A 25,264-nucleotide genomic window follows, 5' to 3' on the forward strand; every position below is an offset into this window, starting at 1 on the left:
TAAACTTGCGTGTCCTACAAGAAATTACTCTACCAAACCACCACAGTACCCATTTCATTACTGGTAGGGGTCCAGAAGGATTTTAGCGGAGGCAAACATTTAATTCGGCTGTTGCACCAGCAGATGCAGCACGATACCCCAAGAAATGCAATATCTGGGTGCTCAGAGGTTGCCGCGCCTGGAAGCCACCCATCACGGAGATTCGTGGCCGCTGAATTTATTTGCAGCTTTTTCTATGTGCAACAAACCTTCCCCAAAACCTGCATTGCCTTTTGTCGCTGCAAGTGTATTTAGTCTTTGCTCGGACGATGTTTTCATAGCAATTCCTGCAAACCCGCAGTTCACAGGCTACATGCATTTAGGCCACCAGCAAGAGGGATTTATCACTCCTGCCATGTTCCTCCAACCAGCCAAAAACCTCCCGCTGAAGCCAGCACCAGGCCGTGTCCCTTCTCCCAGCATCCCAGCGGCAACGGGGACGGATCAGCTGGGATCAGTGCTGAGCGAACAAACCGGAGTCAAAATGGTAGCGCGGGGCCGGCCCTTAAACCTCGACCTGACTCGAGTCCTTTGCATTTATTTACGAAGAAAATGGGCCTGGGTAGGTGCTGTGGAGCCGCAGTGACCCAGCTATCTGGTCAAAGGCCTGCAGGGAGCCGGGAGATAGAGCGGGTTAACGTTTAACCCGCGGGGACTGTAAACCAGCCCCGGGGCTGCTGAACCTTTGGAGTTTGATATGATGATTAGGGAATAACCGGAGTGACACGTCGCAAACTCTCCATAATCAAGGAGACCTTTTCCCCGGGCGGCGATCTCCAAAATCGCTCAGGTACGCGGCCGCTCAGGTCTGGGGCACGGGGACCGGGTCCCCCGCGAGACGGGGCTTCTGGCGGGGATGGGGAAGGAGCGGCTCCATTGCGTGCCTTCCCCCCGCCTCCGATGGTGTCCCACCGTCAAACTCACGCTTTGGGCGCTGCCTGACACCGGTGGGGCTGCACCGGGGGTGCTGGGACCCCCCATTCACTGCGCAACTCAATCCACCCGTGGGCACAGCCCCACGCCGCTCACCTTGATTTTTTGATGAGCAAGGTGGGGAGATGAGGGCTCCTCGGGGGCCTCGCCGTAATTTCTGCCTGCCAGCAGCAGCAAGGAGCTTTTCCTTACCGCTTTCCCCCTGCCGATCGGTGGCGGTTGCCCGAGAAGCAGAGCCAGACAAGGTGGGAGGGGGAGGAGGGATTTTCCCTGCGAGAAATCAGTCTCGATTTGTTAAAGCCCAACTTTCTAGGGCTAATCATTAGAGATCTTTCCAGCCGACTTCTTATTCCTCCTTCTCTTTGCAAAAGGTCAGTCTCCGTATCAAGGGCGACTGCCGCTCCTACAAAAAAATCTCAATTTTCCCTAATGTCATCAAACTAGCAGGCTTTCTGCCCAATACATAATGCTTCTCTTAAGCTATTTTCCCTTGGCAAAATAGAAGGCTTGGGGAGGAGCAGGCACGGGAGGGAGGTTGGCTTCAAAGCATCCGGCACCTGATGCTGCAAATAAAACGGCGGGGGGACGGAGGCTGGGCTCAGCATCAGGCTCCCTTCATCCCCAGAAATGGCTTTTTGGGGCATGTTGTGTGCGTTTGGTAACACAGCTGCAAAAGCCGGGTGCGAGAGGAGAGGTATTTCAAAGAGAGAAGCTGCTTCCCAAGCAAAAGAGGCTGAGCAAAATATTTGCCGGTTTATACGCGAAATATTTTCCCAAGGCTCACGTGCTGCAAAGCATGCAGCGCTTTTCCATTACTCTGAATTTACCCCACTTTCCTGCAAACACCTATGTGCTCCCGCTTTCCGTGGAACCACCTGAGCTGGAAAAATACCCTACGCCCCGGAAAGCAAAGGGACTAAAGCCTCATGCCGTGTTGCTCAATCGGACTCGGTCCCGCACCGCGCCTCACCCCAGCAAAGAGCTGGTGGCAGCTCGTCAACCTTCAAGTGCCTGTTTTTAGGAAGAATATGAAGAATGCTTTGTGATATGTATACATACATGAATATATATTGCTTGGAGCCTGGAGAGAGAAAAAAAAACCCAAAACCTTGAAAAGCAAGCCGATAACCTGAAGGAAAATAGTTTCTCCAGTAACTACCTATTTGGATTATTAAGGGTGAAGAGTGAACACACCTATCCAGCGTTTTCAAAGGCTGTTATTCTTCACGAGGAGCAGTTGCACCTGGGGGCGGGGGGGTACCGGTGCAAAACGGCCTTCATTAAATGTGTCCAAGTGGCTCAACACATTCAAACACGAAGGCGTATTGATCCGCGCAGGATAAACACGGTTTCGTTATCTCATTCATGGAAAACAGTAACCAGGTTTCCCCGAAAGGGCTGTGAAGGGGCAGGCTCAGGGTGCAAAAGCGGTGCGGGGGGAGAGCAGGGTCCAGCCGCAAATACCTCCTTTCCTCGTCTCAATGAAAATCCCGGTGCAGGAGACATCGCTTGAATGGGGATTTCCAAGCAAATAACCCAAAAACGAAGTAAAATCCATGGTTTTGCGGTAAAAGCTTCTGGATTCATCTTGCTCCTGGCTGGATGGAGCAAAGCCATAGGATCTGCCTGCAGTAGCTGGCAAGGACACCACGTGCAGAAGTAGTCACGGAGAGCTGCAGCAGTGTTATAATAAGTTTGTTTCTTGTCGATTTGGGGTTTGCTAGGGATAAAAGTACCTTTTCTTGCCTTGGCATTTCAGAGCTTTAAGGGAAACCTAAAATAAATGAGAGCATTCAATGGAGAGAGGAAAATCAAACGAGGCGATGCTCTGATTTAAGATAAGAGCAGTACCTGCCTTTTCTAATGGCACAGGGCTCTTGATTCTGCGACCATGATAACTGGGTAGGATTGTTAAAAACTCAGTCAAATTGAGGATGAAATAGGAAACGCACCTGGACAGTTTGCACCTCTGAAGGTCCTAATTTCAATATAAACATCTGGAGAAAATGCAACCTCCCCCCTTCCTTCTTTTTTTTTTTTTCTTTTCTCTTTTTTTAGCATAATGGTCATTATTAACAGCAAACCATCTAGGGGTCAAACCCCTGAAAATGATTGAATTCCAAACCAATTGTTTCTATTAAGTGTGGTTGTTGGTGGGTTGGGGTTTTTTTGGTTTGTTTTTGGTTTCGTTTTTTAAATTGTACTAAAAATATTGCCTTAATTTACTGCAGTCATTCACACTTTCCAACAGCAGCCATGGAAGGGGGGGGGGGTTTACCCCCTCTGAGGGTGAATTTGTTAATTGATTAATGGCCCAGGGAACAAAGAAGGAGAGAAAGTAATCATGTTTTCCCAGGTCCCATGACAGCAGCTCTCCTCCCTCACCCTTAACGATAAAAAACCCTAGCCCAGCATGCCGGCACCGCTGCAAGGACTGAGGCTGACACCTGGGAAAAGGGGAAAGGGCTGAAATCCCACCAGTTTCGGAACTCAAATATCCCAGCATGATTTGTGTCCTGGAAATAGTCGGGATGCATTGGTGGGTACGGACCCCAGGGTGGTGGGGGTGGCAGAGTGTCCTGTGCAAAAAGGTGGTTAGATGTCCTCAGGCCAAGGGAGGTAGGAGGGAAGGGAAGGGATGGGAGAAGACGTGCTTGGAAAATTGGAGGCTGGAAAGCTGGATTTACCATGCTTGGGATTTGTTGTGTTGGGATTTATAACTCTTAAAAAACAGAGGTATGATTTCTGTGTCTATCCCATGGAAACCCAACTGATGGGGGAAAGCTCTTTAGCAGCAAGGCTTATAAATTAGCCGTGAAAGACTTTGGGCTGGCAATTAGTAGGAAGGACCTAATTTTTAAGAGTGGCACTACAAAACCAGATCCGGGTGGCACGTTGGGTTGTCCACGTGCGTGTCCAAACCCTGAGCGTGCAGCATCGTCCAGCCCCAGCCTCTGATGCTTCTCCTCAATCGGGAGCGGGGACCGCAGCTGCAGCAGGTCGCTGGGGACCATGGTCCAGGCGAGTCAGGGCATCGCCGGGGATGGCGATCCCCCGGCTGCTTGCACAGAGAAGGGCTGTTTCCTTGGGATCGGCTGGGCTTTCTTCAAAGGCGGCAGCGTGTGGAAGCACCGGGCACAGACTAAGGCCAGACCATCGTTAACACACGCCCTGAGAGCACGTCGACTGATTCGTCTGGCACTTTCCATGAAATGCGTGGAAGTCTCCAACACTGGATTTCACGGTGGCTGTGATTAATACCTTGCTCAACCTTGAACACTCTTGCTTCCTTATTCCTAGCAGATTGCATGAGCATATCCTGGAGTATGCCAATGTCTAGACATGCTGGTCTAGAGCCTAAAAAAATTTGCAGGATGCCTTACGAGAAGAGCCCAGAAGAGCTCGCCTGGTTTTATCTAATAAGGCAGAAGCTGAAGAGGGATATTGCTCCTGCTGCAAACGCATCAGCTGGGAGGATGCTCTATTCCCATCCATCCCCCCGCCCCACGGCTTCTGCTCGCTGCCCTGCATGAAACCATCACCTGGAGTGAGATGTTACTGCAAATTACTCCTCCCCGGAGGAGAGGTATGGAGATTTTAGGAAATTTTTTGCATTTAAGGCTCTGCGTGCAAATGCATTCAAAGCAGCAGCCACCGAGACACCCAGCCCATAGGGAAGTGCAGCGTGAAACAATGCAATCTGGGGCGGGGGAGGCAGAGAAAAAACCCCAGGCTCTTACACTGCTCATCTATCTAGGTCGTGGCTGGGGACAGACTGGAAACCGCAGCCGCTATGGAAACCTGCCGAGGTTCGCCTGGCTGCAGTCCAGCTGCTTTCCCGGCACGGAGAGGAGACGCTCTCGCTCCGACACCCGGGCAGCCGCCCTGTCGGGAAGTGGGTCACTGCAGCGCCGGTGTATCCGATAGAGAAGAAAAAAAAAAAAAAAAAAAGATGAAATCCGGGGTGGTGAATATTAGAGATATCTGCATAGCGCAGCCGTCCCTTTCCACGCCCAGCTCTGTGACGGCCTTCAGGTACATGAGGACGGGCTTGAGCTTGGGTAAAAGGGCTGACAGAGACTCATGGAGCACCCTGCAAATTTGCACCGATCCAAGTGATGCAATTTCATCACTCAAACCCCTGATGAAACCAGGATACAGCAAAAGCAAAACATAAGGCGCCAAATTTGCAGTACGCTGGAGCTTTCCTCTATAAGGCAGGGGAGGATGCAAAACCAGTTTGGATTTTAATTGGATTTTTTTGAACAACCGCTTTTTCCTTCTTAAGCAGCCTGGGAAAGTGTCCGACCCGTTTTTGCATAGCAGCGTGCTAATCCTGCCCTGTGCTGCGACGAACCCCAGCCCCGGAGGAGTCGACAGGCACAGAAACCACAAGCATCAATGGGGTTTTGCTGCTGCCCTCAGCAAGGAAAAAACAAAACAAAACAATAACCGTGCTCTGTTTGCTGCAGAAAACACTCATTTTGCAATTAGAGCGAGCTGTTGCATTGCACAGTCCATCTTCCAGCCCCTGCACATTGGGGACACCGGACAACCTAGGGGCATGACACCAAAAAAAAAAAAAAAAAAAAAATCAGAAGGGTCTCACAAACCTCAGCAAAAAATGCTCCGAAATCTGGCATTACGAATATGTCTCTATTTCCAAGTATTTAAGGCATGGTCTCCGGAGCTCAGCGTGGCAGAACCTGAGTGACAGAAGGCTGAGACCCTGCAAAGACCTGGGATCATGCCACATTTTTGGCACTGAAAATAATCCATCTATTTAAATTTAAGCACATGCTTAAGTTGTCCAGGATACGAAGATATAGGAGTACAGAGCAAGTAACGCCCGAAGGCAAAGTGGCCAGCCTCAAACCTTAGCTCTTCCCTCAATGCACCCCAAAAGCGGCGTGTGCTAATAAAATATTTTGGTGTTATTGGAAAAAAAATTTTCTGTTATTTCCCCAGCATCATGGCATGCTCAGAAAATCCGCCGGAGTCAGACACATTGCACTTCTTTACCTGCGTTTCTTTGTGCGCGATGTTTGTGTTATGTGCACCAAGAGATCTGCTGCGCGGGGGGGGGGGGATTGTTTAGGGTCTTCTCCCCAAAATTTGGCGTTAGCTCAGGGTGCAGCCGCAGCAATCCATCCTCCTTCCACCTGTCTGTCTCCCCACCTTGGATCCTCCAGATTTCCCTTCCCATTGAGATTCAGATTGCAGCTTTATGGTGTTTTCAGCCCAAATCCAAAACTTAAAAATAAAAATTAAAAAAAATTAAATTAGATATGACCTAAAACTACAGCTTTGAACCAAAACACCTGAACCCAAGGTTGTCCCAGCCCTGAACCTAGATACAGATCTGAAGTTCTCCCATGTTCTTGATTATTAAAAATAGGTCAAATCTGGACCTATGGCTCATGCATCTTACAAAGCACCAGACACGGCTTGCACGAGGTTCCCTTCCCAGCATCAGCGGATGCGATGGCACGAAGCGCTCGCCGCCGTGTAGTCAGCGTGGGATTAGGCATCTCACCTGTGTTTTCCTCCTAAGACATGTGCGCCCGCATGTTACTGTATCCCTCTGCATCTCGCTGGAGTACTGCCTAAAAATCTGACTGTGGGTTTCGATGCTGTTTATTTTCATGCAATGTGTCAGAGGGGGTTGGTTTTGGTTTTTCCGCGGTCTGTGGTTTTTTGTTTTTATCTCAAAATGACTGATTTAGGAAGAATGATCCTGTTAACTTTCTCAGGAGGGTGGACTTTCTCCTCCTAGCCATATTAATTTATTTAATTTATCTTAAATTTGATTGCAGTGAGCACCCCTAATTAACCTGATTTTTTGCTGATAATCACTCACAATGGAATCAAATCACAAATCCGGGGATGGATTGACCGGCACACAGAAAGAAGCCGCCCTCCGTGCATTAATTCAGCGAACGGGATATAATTTGATCCAGGTAGGAATTCAGTCACGTCCTTTTGTGCGCAGTGTCTGGCTTCATCCTGAAGTGATGTGTTGCACTGGGGGCTTGAGCAGCGAGTCTCTACACGCGAAGCGCTCTTTGCTCGTTCTTCTTCTTCTCTCTGTTTTCCTCTAACGTATGTGCTGCACGTAACTACGTGTAATAGATGCTGTCTTTATGAAGCAGGATCTTATTCCTCCAGGGATTCTTTGCCTGATGCCAAATTATGATGAGGGTGGGGGAAAAAACCCTGAGCACCACTAGATGTTGGGAAAGGTTGGGATTGCTGTCTCCAAGCCGTGGGTGCAGTGGTAGTGTAGCAAAGAAAGCCCGCTAGGCAAAGTTTCAGAAGAGCGTAGGTCCAGACTTGGCCATAGGAAGTCACCACCAGATCTGCCTTTTGTACGGATCCTTGCACACGTACAAGTGTGTGTGAGGCAGGTGCCTCACCTGCCCAGACACCAAAGGTTAGCTCCCAGTTTAGTCGTCAAGGTGTCCAAGTGCAAAGCCTCCTCTGGTTAGAGCAGGTGGAGACTGGGCATGTCCTTCAAAAGCCATCTGAAGAAGTCTTTCTCAGCTAGCACGACCAAAACAAGCTAATCTTTCGAAAGCGTTGGGCACTGATATGACCGACCTTGCATCCTGGAAGAAGTGACTGAAAACCATGAATTTTAGGCAGGTGGCTGCCTTGAACTTTGCCTTGGTTTGTGTAGCACTAGAGGGCACAACAGCCCAAAGCAAAAACTGAGACTCCTGGGAAAAAGCTTTTTCCTCTAGCCCTTAATCCCGAGTGCGCCCCAGAACCATGCCAGCAGCTGGGTTCGTTGCCCTTGAGGAGGTTTTCTGCTGTACCTGGCCCAGAAGATACATAACTTCTCTATGTCTTACGTTTACTGTTGCTTGCTTTATCCTGGTCTTCAGTTTTCATGCTGTCACATCTGGCTATAGCTCATTCCTAAACCACATATTTCAAACCCCAGCCCTTCATCCCCCTCAACATCTTCTTTCTCCCTACCTTTTCCATTCCAAGCTTACCACTTTATAATTTTTTTTTCCTCATAATTTCCTTTTCCATATTTCTTTGGGCTTTTCTTCCAACCTTTCTATCCCTGCAGCCAAACACCTTCTTCCTCAATGCATGCCAGGGTCACTCCTCTTTGTGAAGGGGACAATAAAGTCCTTCTTCCTCCAGACACTTTTGCCAAGATGAGATTGTTGAGATGCTGCCTTCATGCCACAAATGAAGCCACTGCAGATTGAGAGAAGGCTTTATATCTTGCTGCACCTCCTCACACACCAGCTCCCACATACATTGTCAAAGTAAAAAAAAAATTAACTGTTTGATTGTCTCTCACTTGGCTTAAAGTGGGACAGTAAGACTCCTCTGGCCATTTTCAGACCATTATCGATGAGCCCAGCATTCCTCCAGGTGATCAACGTCTCCCAGCTGACACGCCAGTGAAGATCGCAGATGACCACAACGACACAAAATACAGCCATCGCTTTTTGTCTTCACCTAACGAATGTCTCAAGAGACGGAAAAATCCCACACCGGCGACGTGCTCCGTTCAGCCATACTGGGGGAAGAAAAATAGCCTGAAACATCATGGTCTTCCTGTTAGATTTGCTATAAGAATTCATTCATAAATTCAAATGTCCCCATGACTCCATCATTAAGCTGAAAACATTTGCAAAACAGGAATGAGCATGGATAATTCAGGACCTGTTGTAGGCTCAGGAAAACCGAAGGAGCTTGTGGTATATTCTTATTTTCCTGCAAGGATCCCTGTTTGCTTACATGCTTTTGGTCTTCCTCTTAAGTCAGCTGTACAGGCATTCACTTGCCTGGAATAATCCCAGAGTGGGAAAAGACTACAGAAATGATCAGGGAGCCAAAAATAGAAAAAAAAAAAAAAAAAAAGAAAAGAAAAAGACCTACGTTTTCCAAAGAGGTATTTGACTGTGTCCATCTTGGACATCTGAAGTAGCAATCGAGTTGCAGAGCATGCACTCATGCATGTTCCTTAGCAAAACTCAGCTAGGTACAAACCAGACCATTTTCCAGTACATCACTAGCGTACTAACTGGGACGCCGAAGCCTTTCAGTACAGACGTGGCAGTGAGGCGGCCAATGAACACTACGTTCTCTCTGACGAAGAGTTGCTCCTAGCAGAGAAGGAGGGCATCTGCCTCCAGCCCACTGATAACAGAGCGTGCCTAAAGCGTCATTCCCTGGGAAGGGGTTGATTACATCCACATTTAAAATCTATATCTAAACCACTCTCTTATTTTTCTCCATGGCAGGAAAATGGGCAGAGGAAATATGGAGGCCCACCACCCGGCTGGGATGGCCCTCCGCCGGAAAGGGGGTGCGAGATCTTTATTGGGAAACTTCCCCGAGACCTCTTTGAAGATGAACTTATACCACTGTGTGAAAAAGTAAGAGTTTATGGCGGGTGGTTGTATTGTAGAGGTTAGTGATGATCAAAGCTGCGTGTCGAGGCTGAACTGGAGATGGTTTGGCCCAGACCACTGGTGGAGCTCTGACGTGATATAGTCAAGGAAGCACCCGGTCTTGCTTAAAAACCCCCCATCTCGCTGACAACCCTTTTTCTTTCTGTTTGCAGATTGGCAAAATCTACGAAATGAGGATGATGATGGACTTCAATGGCAACAACAGGGGCTACGCCTTTGTGACCTTCTCGAATAAACAGGAGGCGAAGAACGCAATAAAGCAACTCAATAATTATGAAATCAGGTAAGCGTGGCAAACACCTTCACATCAACTTTAAATCTTATATAGTAATCTATTTTGTTATGTAAGGTGTATTTTTCCCTGCAGCCTGGAGGAAGGTTGTTTAGAGACCTAAGCTTTAAGAGGAAATCACTTCTTATCTCCCCGTGCAGTCATTGCTTTATGCCGTAGAACAAAGGACTCATCAGAGCCAAAATCTTTCGCAGGAAATTTCTTCCTTACCAAAAGAAAAATCTACCAGAACATTGGAAAAAAATATTTTGCTTTGGATCAAATTCACTTTCGCCTAACTGTTGCTGTTTATTTCATGTTCCCCTCTGGGCTGTTTTTTGTTGATTTATTCCTATCCACAGTCTCTCTCGTGACCTATACTGCGGATACGTTCTGGGAGACAGAGCGATTGCAAAAAATGGTGAAATAGGATGGAAACCAATGGGCAAACCAGTGACATTTCCTAATAGATAGGAACAGAAAAAGCCCTCATGTTTGTGACTAAAAATTGGGAACAAAACACCCAGAAATCAACAACATATGGGCCTATCAAGATGTTTTGTTTTGATTTCAACCGCATTTAGTGGGTTTTTTTTTCCCCCCCGTTCAAAGTGGGATGAGTAGATGCCTTTGCTTAGAAGCATTTAGAGATAAACCATTCTGGCAATTTTATGGCTTTCACTTAAAATAAAAAGAAAAGAAGAGTTGCAAATTGCTTTATTAGCAACCCCTAGGATGAGCAGGTCACAAGGGACACATGGTTTGTATCAGAGGCTGGAGGGTTTTAAAGATCATACTCTGTCTACCTCCACCTCCTCTGCTTAATTCCCTTGTTCCAAAGACCCCGCTAAAGAAGTTTTTAACTTCTCAAGACCTGCAAGAGGTGCTTGGACCACGAAGAAGTGAGCAAAGTGTGTGTAAGGAAATTTTTACTTTGGGATCTGTGAAAGAGTTGGCTTCAGTAAGCCCTCAAATGATGTCTCCCCATGACAAGGGATTTTGTTTCCCCAAAACCTCAACCATGAGGTCCAATGGTGACTGGGAAGCTACAAGTCACTGGTGGACACAACAAATCCTGGCTTATACTGGTGGCAACACAAAAGTCACTGCTGTGACCATGGCTGGTAGGCACAGGTGTCTGGTAGCAGCTGTTTTTGCAAATAGCAAAAGGGAGAAACCCAGGAAGCAAAGGCAAAATTTGGCTTTGGTTTTGCTGTGATCTCAGATCCCTCCTTTCAATTGCGCTGCCTTACTTGGATGTCAAATTCACCAAAATGGCAACCTTCACGTTAGCTCTTGCGTTGACTAAGACTACGTGAATGTCCCAAGCAACACACGCCGCGGGAGCGAGAGGCCTTGTGTTTGACTTTGTGTTTTGAGACAAGGGGGGGGGGGTATTTTAATCTTTTCCTCTCTTTGAGAGCCGATCCTGACTCCCAACAAACCCACAATGTTGTTTATACACAGAAATGGGCGTCTCCTCGGAGTCTGTGCCAGCGTGGACAACTGCCGCCTGTTTGTGGGAGGGATCCCCAAAACAAAGAAGAGGGAGGAAATTTTAGCAGAGATGAAGAAAGTCACGGATGGCGTTGTGGATGTCATTGTCTATCCTAGCGCGGCTGATAAAACCAAAAACCGGGGTTTTGCTTTTGTGGAATATGAAAGCCATCGGGCAGCAGCAATGGCCAGGAGAAAATTGCTCCCAGGTTAGTACGGGTGGTGACGGTGGTAGGGATGGTGTCATTTCAGCGGTCACCTATGTATCTATGTGTTGCGGTGCAGTGAGACCGAAGTCTCCAGAGGACCCATGTACCCGAGGAAGCGAACACTGCCTGGTGTTCCAACACCTCTCGGCTGCTAGAGATGCTCAGGGCAAGGAGGGACCCCAGTACACCATGGCTGGCTGATGGAGTCATCCTGGCTCTGGGGTGGAGGGTGGGTGATTCACTATAGATCCTGATGTAGCACCATGCTCATTACCCATGCTCTTCATTTAGGAGCTTGAATTTATTAAAAATACAGCTAGATGGATTTAGCTGTATCCATCCACACAGCTCTGTTGGAGGATATATGTTATCCTGTGGTTATCTTAGGTTATATATAAAATATAGCCTCATTTATGGCCTTTCGGAGTGAATCACTCAGGAAAGCATCCAAAAAGATATTCAGCCTTAAGAATGTACTGAGCGTGTTCCTGAAAATGGATATTTTCCATGTGGGAAGAAAGCTTCAAATGAGGAATCGCTTTAGGATTTAAACAATATAAAGAATAAGTCTATGTAATGTGGTGCTGGGGACATTCAAAGACCGTTGTGAAGCAGAGAGAGGTTTGTCAGGTGTTAGATGAAGGACTCACTGAATATTGAGTTCATTTCACCAATTTTCTCATGCTTTCTTATGCTTGGCATCTCCTGCACTGCTTTGTCGAACCCAGCTCACTTGCCGGTGAAAGAATCCAGTAAACCTTCTGTTTTGAGACTTGTTCCTCACCCACCAGTCTTCTTTCACTCTTTCGATACGACAGCCTATGAAACACCACAAGTCATCTAAATCCTTTCTTTTCTTATTGTAAAAAAATGAGCATGATTTTGATCGCCGAGTAGACTTAGCTGTTGTGGGATATCTCACACTGACTCTTTTTTCCTTTTATTCTGCATTTTCTGCATCTGTTTAGCATCTCTCTGATTGTGGGGGGGGAAAAAATCAGTCAGTCTGTGCTTCAGCACAACTTTTTCGTGGTTTCTATATCGAGAAGGAAGGAAGGAGCAGGCACAGCCACAGCTGCCGATGGCAGCCTTGAGGGAGCTTTGAAGAGCTTTGAGCACTTGAAATCCTGAGCAAAGACAGCAAGACAGATGGGAACGAGCACGTAGCCCTGAACAGACATGTGCAATGTGCTACTGATTTCCAATTTAGGGACGTCTCGGTAAACAGTTTGGGGAATTTCGAAGGCCTGAGCAGGAGCCAGAGTCTTCTGATGTTGCAAACATACAGGAGGAACTTGGAAAAAGTTTCAAGCCAGAACTGAATGTATCTCCAGCTGATGCATTGGACGAATGTGAGATTGAATATCATTATCAAAATGCTTCCTTTACTCTGAACCTCGCTGCTCTTTGAGGGAGCTTTGTAGAAAAGACAGAAACGCTCAAAAAGGAAGATGCTTTTTATGAAAATGTTGTCCTGTCTCCTGGTTAAACACGAGAGTGGAGGAAAACTGGGTTTTAGCAAGAAGCTAGTGCTGGCACCAACCTTAGCTCCTTGCTGCAAGTCAACCAGGTCATTACTTCCACTATTGAACAGAAAACGGCAATTCAGAAAGGGGCACACGGCCTTTCATTTGAGCCGGCTGCCATTAGCAGCGACCTCTCTATGAAACACCACAAAAGTAATCTAAATCCTTTTTTTTCTTATTGTAAAAATAAGCAGTCCCTCTCTGGTTTGTTTCTTGTCACTTCTGTTATAGAAAAACAGGTCTCCAAATTCCATCCTCACCCTCTAACCCATGTAACCCATCTAACCCATGGGTTATCCAAGCAGAGATGCAAGATAAGATGCCTTTTTTTTTAGATCTCTCCAAAAATGTTTTGCGGGATTCTCATTTTCCCTTTACTGGCATAGGTGTCCCTGGGTTTCTTCCAGGTTTTAGCATAATTAAAGCCTTGGAGGACCCAATCTTCATGTCATAAAGATCAGAGAGAAAGAACAAAAGAATGAAAGAACAAAAGAACGAAAGAAAGAACACAGAAAAAACCCCACTTACTCTTTGGGCCACATTTGCGGAAGAGGCAGAAATTTTATTTCATTATTTGGAGGGAATACCTAGCACTTACCATACCACTAAGACAGAAAATTGTCTCTACTGTACATCGAAAGAACTAGCTGCTGGGCTGATTAAAATTGCCAGATAAAAAGTCAGCCACAGAATTTGGGGCACTGGACCTTAATGAGCGGCCAGATTTCAACCCCTCTTGAGGAGAAAAGGGAGGATGATCTCCCTGCAAGATGTGCAGAAGGGACAGGGAAGAAAAAGAGGAGGAAAGACGTATCATTGCTGTCTGGAGAAGACAGAAGGTGAAGAAATATTTTATATCTTTATTTAATCTCTTTATCAATGATCTGGGCGAGGGGATTGAGTGCGCCCTCAGAAAGTTTGCAGATGACACCAAAGTGGGCGGGAGTGTCGATCTGCTGGAGGGTAGGAAGGCTCTGCAGAGGGGTCTGGACAGGCTGGATCAATGGGCCGAGGCCAGCTGTATGAGGTTCAACAAGGCTCAGTGCCGGGTCCTGCACTTGGGTCACAGCAACCCCAGGCAACGCTACAGGCTTGGGGCAGAGTGGCCGGAAAGCTGCCCGGCAGAAAAGGACCTGGGGGCGTTGGTCAACAGCCGGCTGAAGGTGAGCCAGCAGTGTGGCCAGGTGGCTTGCATCAGGAATGGTGTGGCCAGCAGGAGTAGGGATGTGATTGTCCCCCTGTACTCGGCTCTGGTGAGGCCGCACCTCGAGTGCTGTGTTCGCTTTTGGGCCCCTCAGTCCAAGAAGGACATTGAGCTGCTGGAGCGTGTCCAGAGAAGGGCGGCAACGAAGCTGGTGAAGGGTCTGGAGCACAAGTCTGATGCGGAGTGGCTGAGGGACCTGGGGCTGTTTAGCCTGGAGAAGAGGAGGCTGAGGGGAGACCTGATCGCTCTCTGCAACTACCTGAAAGGAGGTGGTAGCCAGGTGGGGGTCGGTGTCTTCTCCCAAGTAACGAGTGATAGGGTGAAAGGAAGTGGTCTCAAGTTGTGCCAGGGGAGGTTTAGATTGGACATTAGGAAAAATTTCTTCACCCAAAGGGTTGTCAAGCACTAAACAGGCTGCCCAGGGAAGTGGTGGAGTCCTCATCCCTGGAGGTATTTAAAAGCCATGTAGATGTGGTGCTTGGGGACATGGTTTAGTGGTGGGCTTGGCAGTGCTGGGTTAACAGTTGGACTTGATGATCTTAAAGGTCTTTTCCAACCTAAATGATTCTATGATTCTATGAAACCACCGCTTTGTAGAGGTACCTCTGCCCCACCTGGTCTCCTGCTGCTCATCACTGCGTTTCACACAGCTTAGAGACAAGGCCACGGCAGTCAGCTTTCATTACATATTAAACATCACTAATTGACTAATCAATTACTTAACAGATTAGGTGACTCAATGCAAATGGTTATGGACCTCAGCACGATAACATGGCGACAACATCGCTTTTAACTACCTCTTTATTTGCTCTTCTAATTCCCTGCCCCTCAGCGGCTCAGTCCAGTATTAACAGAGCCCACGTGCTTCTCCTCCACACCCACACTCTGTTTCATACCTCGTTAATTTTTGTGTCCTTCCTTTCTACTGCTGCTGCAACTTCAACTGGCAGGGACCATATAACTTCAAATAGTTGCACACAGAGACATCCTTGCTTTTACTATTTCATTTAATCCAGCTGGGACTTCTGGATCCCTTTCCAATTATCTAGGGAATGAAACATTTGCAGCAAAAAGGGATTTTTTTATAAGTTCATTAAAATATTTCTCTTCAGAGAGCACTCCAGGGAATGAGGACGTTTGTGAATTAGGCCATATTTTCACTTCTTTAATTCTGGATGCTGCATTTCTGCAGGCATCTAAGGTATTAGTGGGAGCGTGCTGAAGTGTAACCATCTGCTTTTGGAAACGAGTTAATGAAGCAGCCGTGCTTTGAGCTAGAAAAGCTTATTTTGGCCCCGTTTGTAGAAATGGCCTGTTCGCTGCTCATACCACACGTGCAACAGTCTTTGAGCAGAAGTGAAAGGAACCAAAGCCTGTCTGACACTGACCATGCCGATCCCTTTAAAGGAAGGATCCAGTTGTGGGGACACCCTATCGCTGTTGACTGGGCAGAACCAGAAGTGGAGGTGGACGAAGACACCATGTCGTCGGTAAAAATTCTCTACGTGAGGAACCTCATGCTCTCAACCACTGAAGAGACCATAGAAAAGGAGTTCAACATCAAACCAGGTAGGAGCCCATTGACACACTAGCGCCTAAATAAGTACTGCTACTGCAAATGGAAATGTTTCTTCATTCATAAAATGCCAAAGGAAGAGGTAAAAATAACTGTTTTTCCTCTGTAAAATGTTCATGTGTAATGCCATAAAAACTGTCATTAGGCTGAAGGCTCCCACCCAACACGCACATCATGTCATCCCATTAAGGGCTGCTTAATTTCCAGCTAACACTACTAACCTTTTTAGGATAATTGGCAACTGGAAGAGATCCAAAATGCTGCACGAGGATGCCAGTGTCATAAAAATGATTTTGAATCATTTTGGTCTTCCTTAAAAAGAGAGAGTTGGTGAAACAGCTGGGTGATTTCAGCGTTCTTCTTCTGTGGCAAGGGATGATGATAGAAATAGAGTGATTTAATACAAATGCTTTTTATCTAATAGCTAAATTCTGAATTCTATAATTTTCATACAAACCCCCCCCCCCATCACATTCTTTTGTAAGTTTGTGAATAATCAGTGCTTATAATTTAACATAGAATATGACAGTATTCCTTTGTGGCATATATTACAGCACCTAGGGCGAGATTTTTCAGAAAGCAAGTAGGTTTTTTGGGAATAAGAATCCTGCTGGCTTTCAAAGGAGATTTTACTTCTCAGTTGCTCCAGCTTTAGGAAATTCCACCCAAAAACAACAAAGTAAAAATAACCCATTTCTGCAGCTCTCCAAGCCACACAGTTCATTAGGCATTAGTAACTTATGTTTGGCAGTGAGAAATCGCCTTTCATCATGTTCCTATTAACTTCCTTCTGTTAAAATTTTAAAATACACTACTGAGCTTCGTTTTTCATTCACTAACTTTTCATTTCTGCTCTATACTCCCCCCCCCTCCGCCCCCAGGCTGCAATGTAAAGGTCTTTATGAGGTTTCTTTATGAGTCTTTTCTGCTCTTCCAATGTTTCTGGCTAATACTTTTAGCCATCATCAAGCTGATAGAGATCCCATTTTACCCCTGAGTTAAATATGTATCAACCCACTCTCTTAACTGTTTCCTCCTTTTATTTCTCCAGTTTTGCTCCTGAATGTTGAACTGCTTGCACTTCCCAGAAACACATTTATGCCCCTTTGACACTTTGGTCACAGTCATCTGCTCTGCTCCTAAGACAGGTTTTCTGGTACAACAACAGAAGATCTTTATCATCTGTAATTGCCCTTTCATCACTTTATAATTTGACTTCTCATGCTGGAAATTGCCCTTTTTTTAATGGATGGCTCGCAGGTAAAATCAGGGATGCCTTTGTAAAAGCTGTGCCGCGCTTTCAAAAAAATGCGCATCAGCAAAACCTGAGCTTTGGGGAGAGCGAATGCAGCTGAAGTTATAGTGAGATTACAATCAAAAAAGTCAGCAAGGATCTGAAATGATTCACCTCCCCCCTTGGTTATCTGCCTTGTTCATTGCTCCACATTTCAACACCGCCGTCCAATAAAAGTTGATCCTAACTGGGGGAGTTACGATCCCGAGGTCCCCGTGACAGAGCAATTACCCCATCGCTACGGGCTCCATAGGCGCTGCCAGGAACGCTGCTTATACATCTCAAGTTGTAATATAGTACAAGTACCACCCCTTAAACCTGTGCCAAATTCAGTGCCTGGTGGCTTATATAGAGGTATGCATCCCTTGCGTCACTGAAAAGCCCTGTCCTCCCTCCCTAGAGGCAAGATTTTTGGCTCAGGCGAGGATCAGTAACACAGAGCACTCCCGAGGACACACAAAGGGGATTTTCAAAACAGAGAGTTCGTTAAAGCCTTCACTTGTAAACAAGGCATCAGCATGTAACTCCCATAACTTTGGGCTTAGAAAATCACCCTCTGATCCCGGAAGGACACAAAGTGCTGCTTACCATCCTGGTGTCATTTTGAAGACGTGCAAGCTGCTCAGGTTATAGGCTGGGACAGGCTTCATTTAGTCCGCTGGAGCTCCTAATGACTCCCCCTGAACTCCAAAGAAATGTATTTTCTCCTGCAGTTATTTAAGTAAAAGTGCTTTTTGCATGGGTGTGACATTTCCCTGCACACCTGTTCAGCTTTAAAGGGTGAGAAGCCAATGGAAGAGTCGTTGAGCATCCCTTACCCATGTTCCCCAAGGATGTGTTTGGGGCTGTTATGGTCTCCGTGGCTGGGCTGGGTGACAATGTGCTTCCTAACGCACAGAAGTGGGGAAGATGAACAATTAGAGAAGAAAAGGTATATACCTAACGCTGCTCACCGCGGGGAATAGGACCGGTGTGGTTATTTTGGAGACAAACATGTCAGTGCTGAGTATCTCAGCGTGGAGATGCCAGCAGCAGAGCAGCTGACAAGGGAAAGCTGTAGAGGATGGACATAGAAGAGAAGAACAAGAAGCCATTTACATTTGAATTTTTGTGGGTAATTACAGAGGTGTAGAAAGATTCAGGCTGGAGGCACCAGGGTGGTGATCTCCAGCCCAACCCTGCTCCCAGCAGGGCCGATGCTGCAGCTGATGACGGGCTGACTGGGGCTGTGTCCAGGCGAATTGGGGCATCCCTGGGGATGGGGATCCCTCATCACCTGTGGCCCCGACCGGGGATGCCCCACTCGCACAGGAAAAGGCTGCTTCCTAGGGACAGCCCTTGTCCACAGACCTGTGTCCATCCCCGCACTTGGGGCTGCTTTGTCCCAGCAGAACTTGGTGTTTGTTCTTGCTGAACGTCCTGAGTCTATGGTTAAGAGACGCGCGTCCTTCTTCTATGGCAGAAGCATCAGCTTCCCTGAAGCTGCCTCTGAGTAACTTGTACAATGCAGGTACAAAACCATGGAGGTGGTGACCAGACAGTGATGTTACCTGTAGCTCACCAGGTCCTGGGCTGCTGCACGTCCTGCTCAGCCATCCGGGTCTTGGTGGTCTGTCACAGAAGGGAGACACAAGACCAAAGGCACCATCCAACAGAGCATTTTAGACAGGGGAAAACCACTCCAGTGTGATGGGAAACTTACTGGTGTCTGACCCCAAGTATTTCTAGTTTTCCTTGAAATACTACAGCCTTTGTATTTATTGTCCCATGGTATATACATCCTAAAAGGTAAGATGACACCGTCCTCTTGCTCTTTCAGATCTGTATTTTCCAACTAATACCCATTTCCAACTAATATTCGAATGTTTTCTGCAGGTGCGGTGGAGAGAGTAAAGAAAATCAGAGACTACGCCTTTGTGCACTTTAACAAAAGAGAAGATGCGGTTGAAGCTATGAAAGCCTTGAATGGAAAGGTAAAGCTGCTGTAAATGCTAATTTCTGGGGCTAATATGCAGCATATTACATGCAGCTGAAACAAAGCTGCCTGGTTTATGAGCTATGAAAACATCCTGAAGGTTTTAGCCCTATTTTCTCTTCGCAGGCTGCTTTTATAATCCTGAATTCATTTTTCAGCAATCCTGATGTACACAAACTGTTCATTTCGGCTTCTTGCTCCTTGCATTCACGCTAAATGTTTGCCCAGCTCAGACTGTAGCTGACCTCTCAGAAAAAAAGAAAAAAAAAAGGCAGAGCAAAGCCGAAACAAGGACTAGCAAATGAGGGGTTTACGGGTTCCCTTGACTCACACTCACATCCTTCTTCCACATCTGCCAACAAAAATACTCGCAGGGCAGCATGTGAATGGCAAACCAGGACAAACAGGGTCAATCCGAAACATCTGCTCCAAATTCAGATGCGGATTTGCAAGGAGGTTTCTGTATTTAGTACTTCTTGCACTGCATGTAATTCACAGCGCTGTAATGCAAGAGCTGTTCCCAAAGAGGTGTTAACCCTGCTCCTATTTTTAGTGCTGCCGCTATTCTCCATAGGAGCACATATCATCTCACCGACGTGCTCCTTTGCAGGGAAGCGAAGCCTGTTGAAGGCTTCACAACTGTGCTAATTCTGTTAAGGACCCTCTCCTGGCAGGGGTCAGGGCTGTGTGCTCGTTGAGGCACGTTAAGCTGTGACCCAGCCAGTGCCTTCTTCCACCCGCGGGAGGGAGATTTTGGCTTTTTTGGGTGGCTTTCTCCATCTTCCAGTCCCATTAGCAAGCCACATGGGGAAACTGCCTCCCTAGGCAGGATAATCCCCGTGCACTTCGGAGACTTACGCCTGTGCTTCTCCCATGCTCTCTCCCCACCGCCCTGGTGTGAAGGTGCTGGATGGGTCCCCGATCGAGGTGACGTTAGCCAAACCTGTCGACAAAGACAGCTACGTCAGATACACCCGAGGCACAGGCGGCAGAGGTACCATGCTGCAAGGAGAATACACTTACGCCTTCGGACACATGTACGACCCTGCTACCGCCTACCTGGGCGCCCCGGTTTTCTACGCGCCGCAAGCCTACACGGCTATCCCCAACCTCCACTTCCCTGCCACCAAGGGGCTCAGCAACAGGAGCATCATCCGGCCCCCGTCCATCCGAGGTAACTCCCGTCACGCCAGTACTCAGCTCTTGCAAAATAACTCCTCTGGGGCTTGTGTGGCCGCTCCCTAGACTGGTGTTGAGGGCGTTGGCTTTGCCCTGGATGCTGGACCCCTTTCAGAGAAGGACAGAAAATACAATTTTTAGGCTCTGTCCTTCCCAAAGGCGTAGTGATCTTCTAGCAGAAAAAGCAAGGAACGAAAAAAATATCCATTTTCCCAAAGCAAGTTTGAAACAGCTTCCAGATCGCCCTACGTCCAGCATAAATAAACCGCAAATCTTCCTGGTTTTGCCCCAGCAGGAAAGACCAAATAAAACGGTTTTCCTTTTCCCCCTTCAGAGCCAACTCCCTTAACCAACCACCAGCACAGCTCTCCACAGTGTCTCTCTCTTTGCTTTGAAGGTCACAGGGAAAGTTTTACCAGTCCTGGTGTTTTCTGACCCAAAGCCCAGGGAGGTCACATTGCCCTGATGCAGGATGGGGAACCAGCACTGAAATCAAGCAAGCCATTAATTGCGTGTTCCGGGAGAGTGACTCCTTTTTTGGGGGAATCATTGACCTAATAATAAGCAGTCTATGAAAACAGAGTATTTCTGAAAGCTGCTGAGGTTCTGCCTTTGATCCTGGGTGATCACAGCTGGGACCAAATCAAATCCCCACACTCAGGTACCCCACTATTAAATATCTTTGCAGGCATCGTTTGGTAAGGGCAGCAGTAAGCTTGGGGGCTGGGGAAAAAAAAAAAATTAAAAAAATCTGCCCATTTGATCTTCCTTACAAAGATGATGCCTGTGGTGCTCAGTTTGTGTCCCCAGGCCTGTGGCCAGGTCCCACGGCAGGCTGGGACCCTGTGTGGCACCCCAGTAGGGCTGGTAAGGACCATGCTGGCCAATTTTTCCCCCTTCATAGAATCATAGAATCTTTAAGGTTGGAAAAGACCTCTAAGATCATCAAGTCAAACCATTGACCCAACACCACCGTGTCTACTAAACCATGTCCCAAAGTGCCCCATCTACACATTTTTAGAACACCTCCAGGGATGGTGACTCCACCTCCTCTCTGGGCAGCCTGTTCCAATGCCTGAGCACTCTTTCGGTGAAGAAACGTCTCCTAATATCCAATCTGAACCTCCCCTGGCACAACCTGAGGCCATTTCCTCTTGTCCTTTCGCTAGTTACTTGGGAGAAGAGACCAACACCCACCTGGCTACTACCTCCTTTGGGGTACTTGTACCCAAGTTCTACCCAAGGAAGGGTACAGGAATTTCCCTTGTTGCCACCCATATTTTTGCCCACACAGGTGAGACTCGTTCCCACGAAGGTTGCATTAGGAAAGGTGCAGATGTGATAACCCACCAGCCCTCTCTTGCCTTGCAGTCTCCCCTGACCCCCATGTAGGGCTCCCCAGACAAAAATGGAAGACTAATGGGGGGAAAATTAAAAAAAAAAAAATAGAAGAAGAGGATTTTGGATCATATAAGCAAGGGATTGTATAAACTCTGAATTCCTCAAGAAGGTGAAATTACACTGGTTGGTAGCAAATGATACCTGCTGTCTCCTCTCTGCCTTTCAACTACAAATCTGGTTAGAAAGATTTCACGAAATCAAAACTGGCCAGAGAAGATGGAAACTGAGTCAGAAAGAAGCAGGGCTTCCCCACAAAAAATCTCACCCATGCAAGTCTATAAGCCCAAAAAGAAAGGGTGTCAATGCCAAGCCTGGGTTATCCACACAACTGGCTACGGGGGGCTCCTGCCCATCTTCTTCCCAAACCTGGCGAATGGGGCTAACTTTTCCATTTCAGCGAGAATCAGGGTAATTTTTCCGGTGATTTGATTCAGTTTAATGCCTTCTTACATTCCTAGAAATTTACATGAATGTACCTGTAGGGGCTGCGGGAGTTAGAGGACTGGGAGGTCGTGGCTACCTGGCGTACACGGGCCTGGGGCGCGGATACCAGCTCAAAGGAGAAAAGAGGGGAGAGGATAAACTCTACGACCTCTTGCCAGGAATGGAGCTCACGCCGATGAACCACGTCACGCTAAAGCCCCAAGGGATTAAACTTGCTCCTCAGGTACGTGCGCGAAAAAAAAGAGTCAATATCCCATCCAGACATTGTCTTTGCCCAAAATGCTTTTGGGAAAACGGTCCCCGTCCCCGTCCCCGTCCCCCCCTTGAATCTGCGCTGGGGACTGATAACTAAATCCATTCTTGCATCTCAAAAGGCATTAAAAAATTAAAAAAAAAAAACAACAAAAACCACTAGTTGCATCTTGCACTACCCACCTGCCTCAGTGGAGAATGGTGTCCGCTCTCCCTCGGAGGAGAGTTTCCATAAACACCCATGGGTGTACGACGAAATCCGGCCATGGGTTTGATAAACAGGATGCATCGCTTGGGGCTTCACCAAGGAACGAACGCGCATCTATAGAAAAACAATGCACATTTTAAAATCATTTATGGGAAAAGAGGCGTTCGCCTGCGCAGCGCAGCCCAGCCTAGCGCAGAAGCTCTGGTTGCTCGAGGAGGCTTTTGATGTGGTTGTGCATGCGGGACTGGGATCCAGATGGATGGATGAGGGCTGAGGAGAACAAACCCAGAGCAAATTCCCTGAGTTTTATGAAGGTCCAACTCCTTTCCCCTTACATCATCCAAAGCAACAGGAGAAACTAATTTCACCCTTAATTTTGAAGCACATTACTTGCCTATTAACACTTCAATTGCCGCAGCATCCGGTATGCCAAAGTCTATGAAAACATTCTTTTTTCTCCCAGAAAACTTGAAAGTGGGTTTTTTTTCCCCAACTGCAAAATTTCACAGTCCCCTTACTCTCTTTTATCGGCATGTAAGAGGTGTGAAATAGCCTGAGTGGTGCTGCACTGCCTTAGGGCAGGTGAAATTCATTTTTTCCTCTTCCCATGCACGCCGAACCCCCCACCACGCATACTTCAAATAGCGCAGTAACCTGCAACACCAGTTTTTTGGGGCACATTTTCCCCATCGGCTGAGCTCCCTAATCCCCCCCCCACTGCTACTATTTCACAATAGCTGGTCTTCAACAGCTACAGCTTGCTTCACCGCAGCCTCGTTAATAGGATGGCCTCGTTAATACCTGTCGACTTGGTCAGCCTCTCCCATCCGCTGCACTGAGACCATTTCAACGGCATCTTTGAACAACGGGTTTCGTTCCCGCTGCCTGGCTGGGATGCTTGGTGTTAATAAGTAGATCTGCCTTCTCGAGGATTTAAATGTTGATGTGACGTTATAAAACCGACATCCGTATAAAGGCGTTGGGACAGCTGGGATCAAGTGTTGCCGTAGTCAAGAAACGTAATGAACTATTTTATTTACGCTACGAAGTGCAAAACTTCAGCTGGAGCTATGATTACAAAATTAAAAGCAGCACTGACATTTAAATTTTACATTTTAATTTTAAATAAAATTAAGTGTAAATTTTAAATAAGGTAGACCACAGAAAGACACAGGTTGGAGACACTTGAGGGTCTCTGGTTCGACCCAGCTGGCAGCACGGCCAACGTCGCAAAGCCCCAAGACCCAACATCTTCTCAGCCGAGTGTCGGGTCTGGTGGAGCTACTTGGAAAAAAAAAAAAAAAACTGGTGCGAGCATCACTCGCAAGGAAGCACGGGAACACCACGCTGTGCTCAAATCCATTTGGGACAGCACATACTCAGTGGGTTAAGAAAGAAAAAAAAAAAGAAATGCAAAGCCAAAGCTAGAGTGTTTCTGGACAGCGAGTCCCAATTACCATGGAATAAGCTGTGCTAAGGCTGGGGGCAACCTGGTTCAGCATTTCTCTTTCAAACTAGAAGCAGAAATCGCCTGTTGAAGCCTGTATAATTAATTGGATGGAAACACAGCCTTTTTTCTTTTTTTTTTTTTTTTTTAAAAAAAGACTTATTTGGACTTTTCATGCACTGTAACCCACTAAGCCAGGGAGGCAACAGAGCAGTGAAGATGAATGCAACCCTCGTGTTTTAGCACTGTTAAATAGAAGTGCATAGATAGAGTTTCTGGGGAGAATTAAAAGAAAAACCACACTGAAAACAGAATAATCAGCAAAAGGACAAAGACGTCCGATTTAATGGGGTAATAATTCACTTTGGGAATTAAATGGATTTTTTAAAGTATAAAACATTTAGATGAATCTTACACTTCAAGGTGAACATAGTATCCTGCCTGCTGTTTATTCTATTTTTTGGAAGCCTTGAGGAAGCTGCTGTGACACCCCTGAGAACCCTTTGGAGGGAAGGAAGCTGACTAGTGCCGGGGCCGGAGTTGAGCGAGAAGGTGACGGCGCAGCAATTAACCCGAGCGAAAATCCCTTTTCTCCCTTCCAGATCTTAGAAGAAATCTGCCAGAAAAACAACTGGGGCCAGCCTGTTTACCAGCTCCACTCTGCAATCGGCCAAGACCAAAGACAGCTCTTCCTTTACAAAATCACCATCCCTGCCCTCACTAGCCAGAACCCCGCCATGTACGTAACTATCTGAGGTTTTTCTGGGGTTAAGGACTTTATTTCTTTTTTTTTTTTTTAAACACCATTATATCTAGCATCTTTCCTCAAAACACAATTGCACAGGTCTCTATTTCCTTTTTTTTTTTTTTTTTTTAAATATACATTAGGGAGAAAAGCATCCATAAACTAAAATAGACTGATAGTGATGTCTCCCATGCTTGATGCTCTCTCTCTGGTGGTGCAAAGATTACAGAAAGACAGAAATAATCAGGCGAAAGGGTGGGTTTTAGTGTAAAAATAAAGCATATGATAGCTCTTGTGGGAAAAAGAAAGCAGCTTGAAGGAACATGCTGATAATTCAGCTCCAAATATGATTCTAAACATTTCTGACCTAAAAACAATGTTTGCTGTGTATTCTAAAGAAAAACCCAGACTGCAGCAGACTTTCTTTTGGACTGAAAATGCACGACATGCTCCGAAAGGATGTTGTGTCCAAAACGAGACCCAGGGCCGACAAACTCAGCAAAACCGCCGGACTACTAGGAGGAGAGTACTTTAGTTAAAGCATTGGCACAATAAAATAAAGTTTCCATTTGATATGTGGGATGATGCCATCTATGAACGGATCAAAACATCTAGAGAGAAAA

The 25,264-nt window shown here is 46.8% G+C and overlaps 1 protein-coding gene across 6 annotated transcripts in view; it reads left to right on the forward strand.

Moving 5' to 3' along the window:
* Positions 1-695: 695 nt before the first annotated feature.
* The window catches only part of A1CF (APOBEC1 complementation factor), a 29,490-nt gene continuing 4,921 nt past the window's right edge, over positions 696-25,264 (forward strand). For 4 of the 6 annotated variants that reach the window (XM_054832407.1, XM_054832411.1, XM_054832408.1 and 1 more), the window contains exons 1-10: positions 696-829; positions 6,789-6,932; positions 9,243-9,377; positions 9,566-9,696; positions 11,152-11,390; positions 15,528-15,689; positions 18,866-18,963; positions 19,869-20,139; positions 22,004-22,212; positions 24,499-24,635. In XM_054832407.1, coding sequence (XP_054688382.1) covers positions 6,834-6,932; positions 9,243-9,377; positions 9,566-9,696; positions 11,152-11,390; positions 15,528-15,689; positions 18,866-18,963; positions 19,869-20,139; positions 22,004-22,212; positions 24,499-24,635 — 1,481 coding nt within the window. In that variant the 5' untranslated portion in view covers positions 696-829; positions 6,789-6,833. The remainder of the gene's footprint in view (positions 830-6,788; positions 6,933-9,242; positions 9,378-9,565; positions 9,697-11,151; positions 11,391-15,527; positions 15,690-18,865; positions 18,964-19,868; positions 20,140-22,003; positions 22,213-24,498; positions 24,636-25,264) is intronic. The other 2 variants (XM_054832409.1, XM_054832412.1) reach the window with 2 other exon arrangements.

The sequence above is a fragment of the Grus americana genome, chromosome 7, assembly GCF_028858705.1.
Source record: "Grus americana isolate bGruAme1 chromosome 7, bGruAme1.mat, whole genome shotgun sequence".
Taxonomy (NCBI): domain Eukaryota; kingdom Metazoa; phylum Chordata; class Aves; order Gruiformes; family Gruidae; genus Grus; species Grus americana.